Genomic DNA, 15215 nt, shown 5'->3' on the forward strand with positions numbered 1-15215 from the left:
TCCATTTTTTTCTGCTTCCTAAAATGAAAACAGAGCCTTTAAATCCAATATTGATCCCTGAGCCCACCCCATCAACAGCTCATTATTTGCTTTCCCTTTGCTTCCATGTGGAATAAAACCCACAGGGACCCTTTTCTCCATCTAAATAAATGGGGAAAAAACACTTTTTTTCCCCCCCCTGGAATTCTATATCATGGCTAAACGTGGAATATTTAAATCTTTTCATCTTGCTGGTGGTTCTCATCAAGAAAATGGGAAGCAGGGTGGTTTTTTCAGTCCATCTCTGTATTCCCACCAGGAACACCACAAATCAAGTCCAGGCACCCTCAGGATTTAATCACTCTCTTCTTTATTAGGAGCTGAGTCACCCCTGGTGCTGTCACACCACAAGTACCCGAAAATCTCCATCAAAGAGAATTCCTAGAAATGTTTTGAATCCCTTTTTTCTTAGAAGGAATTGCAGAGCAGAGATTTTTATTTGAGTGGACAAACAGGGTAATTATAATAAAAGGCACGGAAGGGTTGGAGGTTTCCATGTGGAAGGGCTGAATCCACGGGATGGGACCCTCCTTGTAAGGCAGATGGGAGGAATTCCTGACAAAATAAAAACTCTGGAAAAGCACAATCCGAGTTTGGGATGAAAAACTGGACATGGGCACGGGGTTTGGGTATTAAAAAGGCTTTTGGAGAGGGACAGAGTTAAATTGGTCCATGGGTAAAGGTAAATTTAGATTGCCTTTTTCCCCCTACCTGGGGCTGGGATAAGGAAAATGCCAGCTAAAAGGAAAATTTGGATTTACCTTTCCCCTCATCTTTGGGATTGGGATGAGGAAAATGCCAGCTGAAAGGTAAATTTGGATTTACCTTTCCCCTTATTCCTGGGGTTGGGATAAGGAAAATGCCAGCTAAAAGGTAAATTTGGATTTACCTTTCCCATTATTCCTGGGATTGGGATAAGGAAAATGCCAGCTAAAAGGAAAATTTGGATTTACTTATAATATTTGTGTTGAACAGTGTGTTTTTAGCTTAAACTAATAGAAAAATGCCAACACTACAGTGAAACATGGAGGGTATGAGGAAGAAGAAAAAGGACAAGATATACCTAATTTTTTTTGTTGTTGTTTCTTTTTGGACTCCTAATTTAGAATCTTAAAATTTTACTTTTGCACCCGTGCCACACTTAATTATTCCTTATATCAAACACTCAGAGCTGGTAATTGATCCTGTAAGATTGAAAACTCTTTTCCATGGCCAGAGATCACAGCCAGTGTCTCTGGGGGCTCTGTCCAGGGGGGTTCCTGACCCCTGCCAGGGTCCCAGGGCAGCCAGAGGGAAGCCCTGGATTCCCAGAGCCCAGCAGCTGCTGCAGCTCCTGCTGGTCCTGGAAGGGGTTCCTGCCGTAATCCCGGCGGATCCAGGCGCGGTACTGCCGGGGAAAAAAGGCAGAGGAGGATTTTGGGGTGAGCTGGGCAGTGAGAGAGCCCAGAGAGAGCAGGGCTGTAGCAGCTCCAGTGGAAAGCAGCGAGCAAAGCAATTCCTGCTGCGTCCCCAGCACAGCCGGCGTGCAGGAAGCTCCCAGTCCCACCGAGCACCCCACAGATGCTCTGGGATCCCCATCCCAGCACCCCCACATCCCCAGAGCTGGCAGCACCCTCGGCTTCCCAGCCCACACTGGCCGCAGCTGGCACAGCAGCTTTATTTATTCCTGCTTGCCAAGAAGCTGCTGCTGCTCCCCGTGTGCTTGAATTCCCGTAAGGAATGCTTCCCAAAGCTTTTTTTTATTATTATTTTTTTTTCCCCCCCCAGCACAAGCAGCACAGCCGAGTTGGTCCTTGCAAGGTGAGGCAGGTTTGTTGTCAGAGCACCTCGGGAGGTTTTGAGGAGCCTCTGACCCCACTGATCCCCATTACTGCTGGTGGCCAGGGGCCAGCTGGCAGCAGGCTGAGGGCTGGAAGCCAGGGATGATCCAGAGAAACCATTCCCGTTATTGCTGGGATGAGGAAACAACCAGACAGTCCCAAATTGCAGCACGGAGCAGCGTGGGGCAGCTCTGCCAGGATTCACCACTCCAGGCTCACAGGGAATCTCCCTGAGGAGCTGGGATCCAGCTGCTCCCGCGTGGAAATACCGGGATGAGTGACAGGAGCACCCCCAGCAGCACCAAACACCCCGAGGAAAGGATGGAGGGTGCCTGTGGGTGCGAAGGGTGGGGAGAGGGACCGAGAATTGGAGCCCTGGGATGGGGACAGGGATGGGATGGGATGGGATGGGATGGGATGGGATGGGATGGGATGGGATGGGATGGGATGGGATGGGATGGGATGGGATGGGATGGGATGGGATGGGATGGGATGGGATGGGATGGGATGGGATGGGATGGGATGGTGCCCTCGCTGTGGATTTGGGCTCCTGGATGGGCAGGAGCCACCCAGCTCCCAGAAAATGTTGGGATGAGGGGCAGCAAGATTGGCAGCTCAGCACTGGATCAGTCACAAGAGGAAAAAAAAAATGTTTTAGACTGACCCTGGTGATATAATCCCCTCCTGCGGCCAGGGAAAATCAGCTGGGACAGGGGGGATTTCCACTGGGAATGTCTGGATTTCCCAGCTCCACCCCCTCCCACAGCAGGGCTGTCACACCTGCAAGGCAGGGACATCCCTGCCCAGGGCAGCCCTGAGAGCCACACCCGTATTCCTTGAGGAAAAACACCCCTGGAACGCGAGACCCACAAGGTTTGGGACAGGATTTGGGGCAAGACCCACGCCAGGATCTCCTGGGGGGCACATCCCTTCAGTGCCAGCCGTGCAGAGGGATGGAGCGCCGTGGGAAGGGCGCCCTGGCACCCAGCAGGGCTCAGCACCCAGCCTGGAGCTGGTCCCACCGCCCAGGGAAGAGGGCAGGGCTGGCTGGGAGAGGGGGGGAGCTGCCAGGCATTTCCTCCTAAAGCCAGAGCAAGAAGTGGTTCCAGCCCATTTCCTCCAGTGCTGAGCAACAGCCCATCGCCCTCCTCCTCCTCCTCCTCTCCCAGCCATTCGGGTCAAAGGCAGCCTGGCCACGGTGTGCCAGCACCATGGGGGACAGCTCTGCCACCAGAATGCCCAACTGTGCCCTCTGTGCCATCCACACTGTGCCCACTGACTTACTTTTCTAACCTTACCCCTCATCCTGCTGCTGCCCTCGGTCCCTTCCTTCTTTTTTTTATCCCTCCAGCCCAGGGAAGCCCCATTTGCCAGCTTGAAACCACAGCTGCACGCCCCATCCCTTCCTCCCAGCTCAGCTCCCTGAGGTGAAGGAAACTGAGGCACCGCAGCCCCAGGAGGTCCCAGAAGGTCCAAGGAGGTCCCCAAAAGGTCCAAGAAGGTCCAAGCTGTTCCTCACAGCTTTCACCACCAAGGATTGAGGCTTCCCACCCACGAGGGCCGTTCTCTGGCCAGCGCTGACATCACAGGGAGCACGGGTGGGAGTTTCAAGGAAAAGGCAACTCTTGCTAAATCCCACGGACAGGAAAACACATCCCAACACCTCCACCCTCAGCTGTGCCTTGGCTGTTTCAGGGAAAGCGTTGCAAAGCCACTGGCAAAAACTGTGAGGTGATGGAAAAGCGTCTCCCAAGGGAAAGGGAGGGAATTGTGGCATCCATTGAGCCCAGCGTGGATTTTGGGAGCAGGAGGAATCGGGGGGATGGAGGGAGGGCACGGCAAAGCCCAGAGCAGGGTCTGTGCTGGGCCAGAGCGTGGGAAGGGCTGGGGAGAGCTGGCCCAGCCGGGGGAAGCCCCGCAGGGAATCTCCAGCCCCGCGGGTGTTTTGTCATCCCCGGGAGCGTTTTCCAGCCTCCTCCAGGGGCGTTTCTGGTGACACCGGGGCAGAGCCACATCCCTCATGTGACAGCACCCGGGTGTGGGTCTCAAATTCAGTCAAAGAAAGAAACTGAGAATTTCTAGCCAGGCAGAAGCCTGGGAAAGAACTGGGAAAAATTATAAATTATTCTTTATCTCTCTTGTTTTTCACATTGTTTATAGTTAAGTTCTATCACTGTGCGTCAAGCACTCTGCACCAATGGTGTGAGTTGCTTTCACTTCAGAGCCAATGGATTTGATCCTTGCGAAGCTCTGTATAAAAGAGCGGGGCATTTTGAATACATGGGAGTTTTACTATTACAGCCTTCCGAGTCAGAGTCTCTTCATTCCCGTCCTGCCTCGACAGCGACACCCGGGGAAGGGAACTTGGCACTGGGATGGGGCTGGCCTTGGGGACAGTGTCACGGGCTGTCCTGCTCGCCGTGCGAGGGCAGGAATCCCCTCCGAGCGCTCCGAGGGTCCCGCTTGCCGCGGGGACATGGCGCGGTGGCTGCGGAGCACGGGCGGCTCTGCCAGCGGGGCTGGCACCGGGCTGAGGGGGCACAGGGGCTGTGACATCCCTCGCACACGTCCTGTCCAGGGTTTCCCTCTCCTTGCAGAGGTGTCTGTGCCCCATGGGAAGTTTGGGAAGCCAGGGATGGGTGGAGGAGCAGAGTCCGGAGTGGGAGGCTGGAGAGCCAGGTGGGAGCTGTGATTTAAAAGCCTTTTTCTTTTCTTTTTAAGGTCTTTCCCTTTGCCTTTCAAGGCATTTCCCTCTGCTTCCGAAGGTTTTTGGGTCAAAAGTGCAGCTCTGACCTCTGCACTGAGTGCTCTCCCAGCTGCTGGGATCCAGCTCGGCGCTGCTCCATCCTCCCTGCCCCGGCCAGCCCGAGCTCCTGCTCTCCCAAAACCTGCTGCCCCAGCTCGGTTTGGGGAGGAAATGGGAGATTTCTCCACCCACACCTGCTCCTGCCTCTGGGAGCAGGGCACTGGCAGATCCCAGCGTGCCCAGGCATCCCGAAACTCCTCACAAGAGCCTTCCTCCCTCTCCGTGCTGCATTCCCGGGAATCGGCCCAGCTCCTTCCCGAGCTCCCCAAGGGCCAAACTGCTCAACCATCCCTCCCGCTGCATCCCAACTCGAGAAAACAAGTTCAGCGTTTTTCAGACCTTTTTAAAGCTTACTCACACGATATCACGGCGATTATTTTTTTTTTTTTTTTAATTCCTTTCTGTTTTTGCACACAAATTCCCCAAATCCCGCTGGGGCAAACAGAGAGCTGCGTGCAGAGGAGCCGTGCCCGGTTGCAAAGCCTTCCAAAACACCCCTCGAGGGGACCTTACCTGGGGGAGCAGGGTGCTCTGGTACTCCTGCAGCTGCTGCTGGAAGCCGGAGTTGGGGCTGGCGTAGGAGCGCACGGCCCTGGTGGCAGCCAGGCAGCTCTGCCAGCCCAGCTCTGTCACTGTCATCAGGTATGCCACCAGCACCGTGCTGCTGCGGGACACCCCGGCCAGGCTGGGCGCCACAGCGGGGGCATCAGGGAGGGGATCCCGCAGGAATCACCCCTGGGATGCAGAATCCCTCACTGGGGTGTGGGCAGAGGGGACAAGGAGCTTTCTCACACTGCTGTTGTCACCTCCCTGTCCCCTCCTCACGCCTGTCCCACATCCTGGATGCTCGGGTGGTCAGTGCAAGGATCCCATCCCTGAGGATCCAAAGTCCTTCCCATGGCTCTCCCTGCTGCTCTGTGCCTCATCCTCTCCTTCCTCCCCCTCCCCAGTGATGCTCAACACCAAGGACAGTTTTTGGGAGCCCACGCCTGATGCCGCAAGTTTTAGATTTTCTATTTTTCATATTCTGTGCTGCTTTAGTGTGTATTTCTGAGCTTCACATGAGGGGATGCTGAGCTCTGTGCACAGAGCAGGGAGACAAAACAATTCCTGCTCCAGCTGGGCACCAAGGACAAATGATCCAAACCTCAGCCCAGGAGCACAAACAGCGTGGGCTGGAGAGAGAAAAACAAGCAGGGTGGGACTGCCTGGGCTGGAGCTGGAATGGGACAATGAACTCCAAGGTGCCAATGGAGCAGAACTGATCCCAGGGAGAGCCCCGGGAGCGCTCGGGCATTTTGGGAGCGTTTTGGTTCACCTTGGGTTCATTTTGGGACCATTTTGGTTCACCTTGGGTTCACTTTGGGACCATTTTGGTTCATCTTGGGTTCACATTGGGACCATTTTTGTGCACCTTGGGTTCATTTTGGGCCCATTTTGGTTCATCTTAGGTTCATTTCGGGACTATTTTGGTTCACCTTGGGTTCCTTTCGGAACAATTTTTGTACCATTTTGATATGAACCTATTTCTGGAGGTACCCAAAATGAACCATTTTGAAATGGTCATTTTGGGTACCTCCAGCAAGAGCCTGGCTGGGCTCTGGTGCTGCCCAAGGTGGATCCATGGAGATCCTTTAATAAATCCCTGCTTTATTCTGTGACCCTGCCCAGCTCTCCTTCCCCAGGCACCACCCCCAGCTCCCAGAGGACGGGTGGGGTGGGGGGTCACTGCAGCTCTCACCAGTGCACCAGGCAGGCTCCCCCTCCCAGCCGGCACTCGTGGATGAACTGGATGCACTCCTTGAAATGCTGCAGCCTGCAGGGAGACAGGCACAGGTGAGGAGGGAAGGGCACGCCGAGCCCTGGGGCAGTTTTGGGGCAGAAAAATCTGCTTTTCACCACTTGTCCTCCCTGGCCACCCAGCCCTGGGTTTTCCAGGAGGAGAAGTGTTGAGAATTTTAGACTTTTTGTACTAAAAGGCACTGACCCCCAAAAGAACAACATTTGACCTTAAACCATAGGAAAAGCTTCCAAAATTAAATACTAAAACTAAAGTGATGAGTGTGTAGTTTAAACTAAAGGATGTAATATCACATAGTAGAAAACTTAAAGTTTAAGGTTTTAGAATGTAGTAATATATGTAAAACAACATAAAAGCTTTAAAAATAAAAACTAGTCCTTCTTCACCTTCTTCTTCCTAAGTTTAAGTAGTATTGTGTAATTAAATAAAAAATTCACATCACAAGCCACAAGTATTAAGTTAAAAATTAGTTATTAAGTTAAAAATCAGTTATAAAATAGTTAAGTTAAAAATAAAAATAATTTAAGTATCATCTCTTAATGAAAGAATTTATCCTTAAGAAACCTTCTAAGAAAAGAGACACAACTCCATTTTTAACTTATTAAAACACTATCAAACTCACAAGTTGTGAAACTGGAATGTAAATAAAAAACAATCAACATCTCAACCCAAACAGAAAAATACCATCTCACACATTTAATCCAAAAAAAAATAAATAAAATTAAAAAAAAAAAAATCCAGAGAGAAGAGGTTCGCTTTGGCAGCACCTCTGCTGCGGTGCTGGACTTCCTCTGCTCCGCGTGACGGGGTGGGCGTGAGCCCACGGAGCCTTCCTGATTTCTCAGCAGCCAAGGCTTGACCTCCCACAGTCATTCCCACTGGTGCCTTGCCACGGGAGCTGCTTTCCCCCTGGGAACTCTCCAGAACCTCCTCCATCACTGCTAGCCCATGGAAAAGGCTGTTTGTTCCTCAGCCTGCCCTGGGAGCGCTGGGCTCGGCGCTGTGCAAGGAGCCGAAAATGAGTTTATGCAGGAATTGCAGGGGTTCTGCTTCCCAGGAACAGGAGCAGAGATGAGGGAGTGTCTAACGTCGTGATCGGGTTAAAAATCCCGAGCCTCTCATTCCTGGAAGGAGATGTCAGTCCAAGGAGCCTCCAGCAAATGGAGCATCAACATCTGGGAGGATTTTCTCTGCCCAAAGTGACGCCTCAGTTTTTGATTTTATATTTTCCACATTCTGTGCTGCTTTGGTGTGTGGGTCTGGGCTTCAAATTTAGGGGATGGTGAGCTCTGTGCACAGAGCAGGGAAACAAAACAATTCCTGCTCCAGCTGGGCACCAAGGACAAATGATCCAAACCTCAGCCCAGGAGCACAAACAGCGTGGGCTGGAGAGAGAAAAACAAGCAGGGTGGGACTGATGGGCTGGAGCTGGAATGGGACAATGAACTCCAAGGTGCCAATGGAGCAGAACTGATCCCAGGGAGAGCCCCGGGAGCGCTCGTGCATTTTGGGAGCGTTTTGGTTCACCTTGGGTTCATTTTGGGACCGTTTTGGTTCACCTTGGGTTCATTTTGGGACCACTTTGGTTCATCTTGGGTTCATTTTGGGACCATTTTGGTTCATCTTGGGTTCATTTTGGGACCATTTTGGTTCATCTTGGGTGCAGCCCTGGTTGGGCTCTGGTGCTGCCCAAGGTGGGTCCATGGAGGAGATCCTTTAATAAATCCCTGATTTATACTGTAACTCTGCCCAGCCTCTGTTCCAGCTCAGCCTTCCCAAGGCATCAAAATCTCGTCCCAGAGGATTTCCCTGCTTGTCCTGCTGCTCTCCACAGAGCAGACATCATCCCCCAGGGCCTGCAGGTGCTGCCCACTCAGCCCCAAACTCTGCAGATCCCAGTCCTCCCCTTCAGCCCCTCGGCAGGAGCAGCAGGAATGTTCTTGCCTTGCAAGGACACGATGCTCGTGCCCCCAGCCTGCATCCCTCTCCCAGCCCACCCCAAAAGGAATTTGGCTCCCTCCATCCATCCTCACCCACTCCACGGGTGTTTTTCCCACAGGGAAAGCTCTGCCTGTGCTTTTCCAGCCTCCAAGCGTGGGATCAGGGAGTGGAATTAATGCTGAGAGCTGCTGAGCTCCCGAATCTCAAGCAGGGACACAAAGTTCACCAAGATTGTGAAATCCAAGGCATAAACTGACGAGCAGAAAATAGTTTCTTGAATAACTCTTCCTTCCTGCAGGCAGCCTTATCTTCTTTTTTTTTTTTTTCCTCCTTTTCTTTATCTTTTTTTTTTTTTTCCTTTCGTAGACACGCCACAAGCGCAAAGAAATGAGCAAAGGGGGAAAAAATAACAGCCAAAAATCCCAGTTCTTGCTGAGGCAGGGTTTTCTTGTAAAGCTTCTCTTTCCGCTCAGCCAGAGCATGAGCAAGCAGGATTCCACCCCCGGGCACGGCTGCTCCCAAGGATGCTGGAAAATCCAGCACCTCCACAGGCAGGGCCTTGGAAATTAAGTTTTGATGCTTTTTAGGGTTTGATTGGAGAGAAAAATCCCATGGATTTGCCAATTTGCTGGTGCAAATGGATAAATTTGGATAAATTATGGGTGCCCGTCACCCAAAGCAGCAGCATCCCACAAAATCCTGGGAATTCCTCCCAGCAACTTCATCTCCACAATAGTATTCCAAGAGTTATGAGCATGGGTGCTTTATATGGCAAAAATAATTTATACTTTAATAAATTTCTCTTTAATTAAAAAAAAAACAAACCTTGAAGACTGACACAAATCATCTTTCTAACATTCCAATTTTCAATCCTGCGTGGTGGAATAACTCTGAAACTTGACGAAAAATTACATTTCCTGACTGCAAGCACACATTAAAACTAGATTTTAAGCCCTAAAATGTTCTTTACCACACAAAAATGAGCCCGAGCTCCTGGAAAATTTGGGGATTATGTGAAATTTCACAGCGTGAATGGACTAAACCTTCATCCTGCAGAAGAGCTGAGCTTTTATTGACCAACAGCTGCTAACAGGAAAAAGGATGGGAAATCACTTACAGGTTTTGACTGGATGAATCCGAGGCCGAGATACACAGATAGGTCATGTCCTGCAATACCAAATAAAACAGCCATGAAATACCTGCAAGAATCACAAAATCCTCCATTTCTCCCTCTTTTTTTTTTCCTTCCTCGGTTGGCCTTGAGGGGAGAAGAAAGCTGAAAACCACTTTGGGGTTTGCCATGGATGGGTGCATCCATCCCACCCTGTTGATTTCCTCTCAATCCCACAGGACAGGATTTTGGGGGGCAACTAAAATATTCAGGAGCCCCCCAGAACAGAGGCAGGGAGCCCCAAATTCCGCCAGGAAGACGTGCACTGACAAAGCCACCCTCATCCATGAGTTATTTCCTCCTCGTCCTTTTAATACCCCATAAATCATCTGCTGCCTGCTGGCCGAGGTCAGATTACTTTCCTCTCCTTAAAACATCGCTTCCTCGATCCTCCCTGTTCCGAGCTAAATTTAGATCCTTTTTATCTGAGGGTTGGGACTTTTTTTAATCTTTTCTTAGCAAAATTGAGGGGGGAAATCCTGCAGCTAGAGCGCCAGGGATTGCCCCATCTCCAGCAGGTCCCTCCTGGCTCAGGCAGCCCAAACCCCTGGACCCCTCTCCAGCCCAGGAGGTTGGAAAAATTGGATTATTTATGGAAAGAAGAGGCAGAGCGGGATGGGCACTGGGATAATTCTGTGCTGGGATGACCCACAGGGTTTCCACGCATCACCTCATCCACAGCTCCACGCCTGGTGCCATCCCAACGTCTCCCCACGCTGGGAAGAGCCACCAGGCCACTCCAAATCCACCATGGAGAAGCCAAAATGTACTAAAGACACCCCAAATCCATCGTGGAGAAGACAAAACTACCTCAAGGCACCCCAAATCCATGGTGGAGAAGCCAAAATGCTCTAAAAACACCCCAAATCCACCGTGGAGAAGCTAAAACTACTTCAAGCCAACCCAAATCCATGGTGGAGAAGCTAAAACTACCTCAAGGCCAACTAATCCACCTCGGAGAATCCAAAACCACCTCAAGGCACCCCAAATTCACTGTGGAGAAGCCAAAATGACCTTAAGGCACCCCAAATCCACCGTGGAGAAGCTAAAACCACTTCAAGACATCCCAAATCCACTGTGGAGAAGCCAAAACCACCTCAAGCACTCCAAATCCACTGTGGAGAAGCCAAAATTACCCCAAGCCACCCCAAATCCATGGTGGAGAAGACAAAACAACCTCAAGGCACCCCAAATCCACCATGGAGAAGCCAAAACCACCTCAAGGCACCCCAAAGGGTGACCCCCACCCCCAGGCCGGGATGAACCCGCGGCTCCTCACGGGGCCGGTGCCGGGTTTGCGGTCACGGCTCGGGGCCGTGATTGACACATTGCAAAACCCCCCGGGCCCTTCCGCTTCCCCTGCGGGCTCTGCTCCAGGGTGTAAACGCTGCGTGTGCTCTGCTCCGGGGTGTAGGAGCTGCGTGTGCTCTGCTCCAGGGTGTAAACGCTGCGTGTGCTCTGCTCCGGGGTGTAGGAGCTGTGTGTGCTCTGCTCCAGGGTGTAGGAGCTGCGTGTGCTCTGCTCCGGGGTGTAGGAGCTGCACGTGCTCTGCTCCGGGGTGTAGGTGCTGCATGTGCTCTGCTCCGGGGTGTAAGTGTTCTGTGCGCTTTGCTCCATGGTGTAAGCACTGTGTGTGCTTTGCTCTGGGCTGTAAGCATTCCAAGAGCTTTGCTCCATGGTATAAATGCTCTGAGCACTTTGCTCCATGATGTAAGCACTCCGAGCACTTTGCTCCATGGTGTAAGCGCTCCAAGCACTTTGCTCCCTGTTGTAAGCACTCCGAGTGCTTTGCTCCATGGTGTAAGCACTCCAAGCACTTTGCTCTGCATTGTAAGCGCTCCAAGCACTTTGCTTCATGGTGTAAGCACTCAGAGCACTTTTCTCCATGGTGTAAGCACTCCAAGCACTTTGCTCCCTGTTGTAAGCACTCCGAGCGCTTTGCTCCCTGTTGTAAGAGCTTCGAGCGCTTTGCTCCCTGTTGTAAGTACTCCAAGCACTTTGCTCCCTGTTGTAAGAGCTTCGAGCGCTTTGCTCCCTGTTGTAAGTACTCCAAGCACTTTGCTCCCTGTCTGCCCCAGCCCAGTCCCCAGCCCCGGCCCGTCTGTCCTTCCCTGCGGCTCTGTCCCTCTCCCGGAACTCCGCAGGGAACGGCCCCTGCTGGGCTTTGTTGGGGCTCCCTCCGTGGTGGCCCCAAAAGCAGGAGGGGTCCTGGTGGTGCCGGTCCCTTCCTGCAGCATCCCAACGCTGGGGTGAAGCACGCCCAGCACCTGGAGGAGGTGGAGCTGCTGGGAGAGTCCAGGGATGCTCCAAAAGCTGGGAAAACCGCTCTGGAGCCAGGCTGGATACTGGGAATGTTCCCCTGGAGAGGAGAAGCTCCAGGGAGAGCTCAGAGCCCTGCCAGGGCCTGAAGGGGCTCCAGGAGAGCTGGAGAGGGACTGGGGACAAGGGATGGAGGGATGGGACACAGGGAATGGCTCCCACTGCCAGAGGGTGCATTTAGATGGGATTTTGGGAAGGAATTCCTCCCTGGCAGGATGGGCACAGGGTGCCCAGAGCAGCTGTGGCTGCCCCTGGATCCCTGGAATGCCCAAGGCCATGTTGGACACTGGGGTTTGGAGCAGCCTGGGCTGGTGGGAGGTGTCCTTGTCCCCCACCGGGCATCCAGCACCCCGCGGCCGTGCCCCTCGCTCCTCCTGGCGCACGGAACCATCCGGGCAGGATTTGTGCGCCCCGTCGCACGCCTTTGGCACCACCTGCCTCAGTTTCCCCAGCCAGCATCCCGCGGCGCTGAGGGGATCAGCGAGGCCGGAGGAGCGGGGACAGCTCCGCTGCGGGTCCCGGCCCCGCCGGGGCTCCATTCGCGGGGCGCCGCCGCCCTCTCGTGGGGACCCCCCGGCAGCACCCAGCACCGGGTCCCGCCTGCCCCCCAAAAACCACCGAGAGATGCCCCCAACACCCCCTCCCCAAATCCACCACTGAGCTCCTTTGGGCAGCATCGCCTGGCATCCATCGATGCAAATCGGTGCAAGTCGGTGCAAATCCAGCATTGCTTCTCCCCAGGCCAGGAGAAGCTCCTGGATGTCCCTTCCCAGCTCCTGCTGCCCTGGGTGGTCGCCAGGCTCCCCAGCCAAGCACGCACCTCCAGCACGGGCGTGGCACGGTTGTGGATGGATAGGATGTGGGTCACCCCGTTCCTCAGCAGGTTCTCGTGGTCCTCCGAGTCTGGAAACGGGAGCCACGTGGGAATTACCTGCCCTGCTGGGACCCACCGGCCACCCCCCACCCCCTGACCCCCATTCCAGCCCTGCCCGCTGCCTCTCATCCCCCACACAGTGCAGGGAGGAGACTGGATTCCTCCTTCCAGGCAAAATCCCCCTGGGATGCACTGGGGACTCAGCAGGTTCCTAAAGCCATCCCCAAAAATCAGAAATTGCTCTGAGAACTCAGACAAGGCTGTTGTGTGCTTGCTGATGAGGAGGTTTTCAGATAGGCCATGAATTTCCAGCATGGCTGGTGACCACAGCTCCCCAGTGGACATCATCCCTTTCCTGGGCTGGACTGAGATCACTGGGATGGGGATTTGGGGCAGCTCTGGAAGATGCTGAGATTCCCAGTTGGGAGCACATGGAGTTGCCAAGGAGAGGAATCCTCCAGCCCTTCCAGCTGCCCAAGGATCCCAAAGCACCACGGAGGGGCAGGGAAAGACACTCACCATGAATATTCCCCAAGTAGAGGCCGGTGACAATCTGGGAGGTGACAAAAAGGAGAGAGAATTCAGATGGCACCAGGAACAAAGTACATCTGATGCGGTGGGAATGAGCTCCAGCAGGACCAGGACACCTGGCACCAAACTCCCCGGGCCATGCCAAACCAAGCACCCAAATCCATGGATCATCTGCATAAACAGCCAGGAAAAGCTGAGCCAGGAGAGCAGAGCTCAGGAGAAACTCAGCACAGAAATGGGAGGAGTTTGGACGTGATCCTCTGGAGTTTCAAAGGTTGTATCTGCCAGCTGGGGATGGATGGATGCTATTTATAGCAGGATTGATATTTATTGCAGTTAAGAGATGTCAAGGCTGCAAATTTGGTCTCCAACTGGCTGTGGCAGGGTTATGAAGGAGAAAAGGGAGAGTTGCGGGTGTTTAAGGGGTGTAAGAGCCTGCCAGAGCATTTCCAGAGGCAAAGAAAGACAGAGCTGATGATCAGCTGGACTTGCTGGTGCCCATCTGGCAGCAGAGCCCTGCTTTGAGGAGTTTCAGGGTTTTCAGCAGCACTGGGTCACATCCAGCTGCACTCCTGGGTGCAAACTCGTGGATTCAGCACAGCACAAGTTGTGAAGGGGAATGCAGAGCCCTGCATCTTATGGAGTCCAAAACTGGATCCTACAAAAGTGTCAGCACCAATCCAGCCCTTGGCAACAACAGCCTGGACCCCCCGAAAGGGTTTGGTGGCACTGGGGGGCTGTAAAAGGCACTTTGCCTGTCAGGCTGAGTTCACAGGGTGTGAATCCTCGGAGTTAAACCACATCAGAGCCGTGCAGAGGGAGTTTGCCCTGATCTGATCTCTCTGTTGGTGTCCCAGAGTCTAATTTTAAACTGGAGGACTCACATTCCAAGCGGTCGTTTAAGGACACCAACAGAAATCGATCCCCTCCTCCAGCCCTGGAGGAAAAAGCAGCACTGAAACCACACTACCCCCACTGCTGGGGCACACCCCGAGGGTGGAAAGGGAGGAATTTCCCTGCAGGGACCCCTGTTATCCCTGAGGATGAAAATGCCAAGGTTGTACCACCCCAGGGATGAGCACTTAATGCCAGCTGTCACTTTTCTGACACCTACAGACCCTGAGCTCTTCACCTCGGTTATTAACCTTGGATTTAAATCCCTGTTTCCTAATTCTCTTGAAGTGCTTAGAATTCCAAAGGGCTGTGGGAAAGGTGCAGATAGCCGTATTTAGGGATCTGGGAAGTGCTGCAGAAGGGCTGCAGAAGAAGAGAACGTGCTGGCCACCATCCCAGTCCCCCTGTACCTTGCTCATTCCAGTCCCCATGGATTTTCTCTGCCCAGGATCAGGATTCCGGTGGCTTCTCAGTCTCCAGGGCTACCTGCAAACAAACACCCAAAATTCCCAGGGAGGATGGTGAGATCTGACCCCCTCCCAGAGCAGGAGGAAGGGAAATGAGCCAGGAAAGGAGCAGGCAGAGAGAGCCCTGGCAAACTCAGCTCACCTGAGGCTGCTCCGGCGGGTCCCGCTGCTGCTCTGGAGGGAAGGGGAGCAGAGAGTGGCTGGTGCCAGGGAGGGGAGGATGAAATAAGGATCTGGGACCGTGGCAAGGCTCAGGTTTCTCTCCTGGCCTTCCTGAGGTTCCACAGCTTTTTGGAAGGGCAGTCCCAGGAGGAAATCCCTTATCCCAGCAGCACTGAAACTCCAGCATTTGCTCCCAAAATACCAATTTTCTAAGCACAATCCCCTGGCAGCTCCATGTCCCTCACCCAGGTCGGTGCCACCAGGCTGCCAGAGGCAGGAGCTGTGCAAAAAGCAGGGAAAAGCAGAACTCCAGCCACCACCAGCCTGGGATTGTCACCCTCATCCTTCTCAGCAGCCCAGAGATAAATTTATCACTTAAGGGATTTTTTT

General features: G+C 53.2%; 1 protein-coding gene across 1 annotated transcript; it reads right to left on the reverse strand.

Moving 5' to 3' along the window:
* Positions 1-326: 326 nt before the first annotated feature.
* LOC110474486 (dual specificity protein phosphatase 22-A) lies at positions 327-14839 on the reverse strand. Its single transcript, XM_077786235.1, has 8 exons — positions 14806-14839; positions 14607-14682; positions 13291-13324; positions 12718-12800; positions 9525-9574; positions 6407-6481; positions 5179-5350; positions 327-1426 (listed from the first exon to the last, which is right to left on the reverse strand). Exons 2-8 carry the CDS (start codon positions 14625-14627, stop codon positions 1259-1261), a joined length of 603 nt encoding a protein of 200 aa, XP_077642361.1. The 5' UTR covers positions 14628-14682; positions 14806-14839; the 3' UTR covers positions 327-1258.
* Positions 14840-15215: the final 376 nt, after the last annotated feature.

The sequence above is a fragment of the Lonchura striata genome, chromosome 13 (assembly GCF_046129695.1).
Source record: "Lonchura striata isolate bLonStr1 chromosome 13, bLonStr1.mat, whole genome shotgun sequence".
Lineage (NCBI taxonomy): Eukaryota > Metazoa > Chordata > Aves > Passeriformes > Estrildidae > Lonchura > Lonchura striata.

What these genes read in the sequence shown, in the direction of transcription:
- LOC110474486 (XM_077786235.1), bottom strand. Translation starts at nt 14,627, where the DNA reads ATGGGGACTGGAATGAGCAAG. An exon ending in GTGCCACGCCCGTGCTGGAG is followed by an intron (nt 9,575 to 12,717) that starts GTGCGTGCTTGG and finishes TTGGTATTGCAG; the next exon opens with GACATGACCTATCTGTGTAT. An exon ending in GATTCATCCAGTCAAAACCT is followed by an intron (nt 6,482 to 9,524) that starts GTAAGTGATTTC and finishes GTCTCCCTGCAG; the next exon opens with GCTGCAGCATTTCAAGGAGT.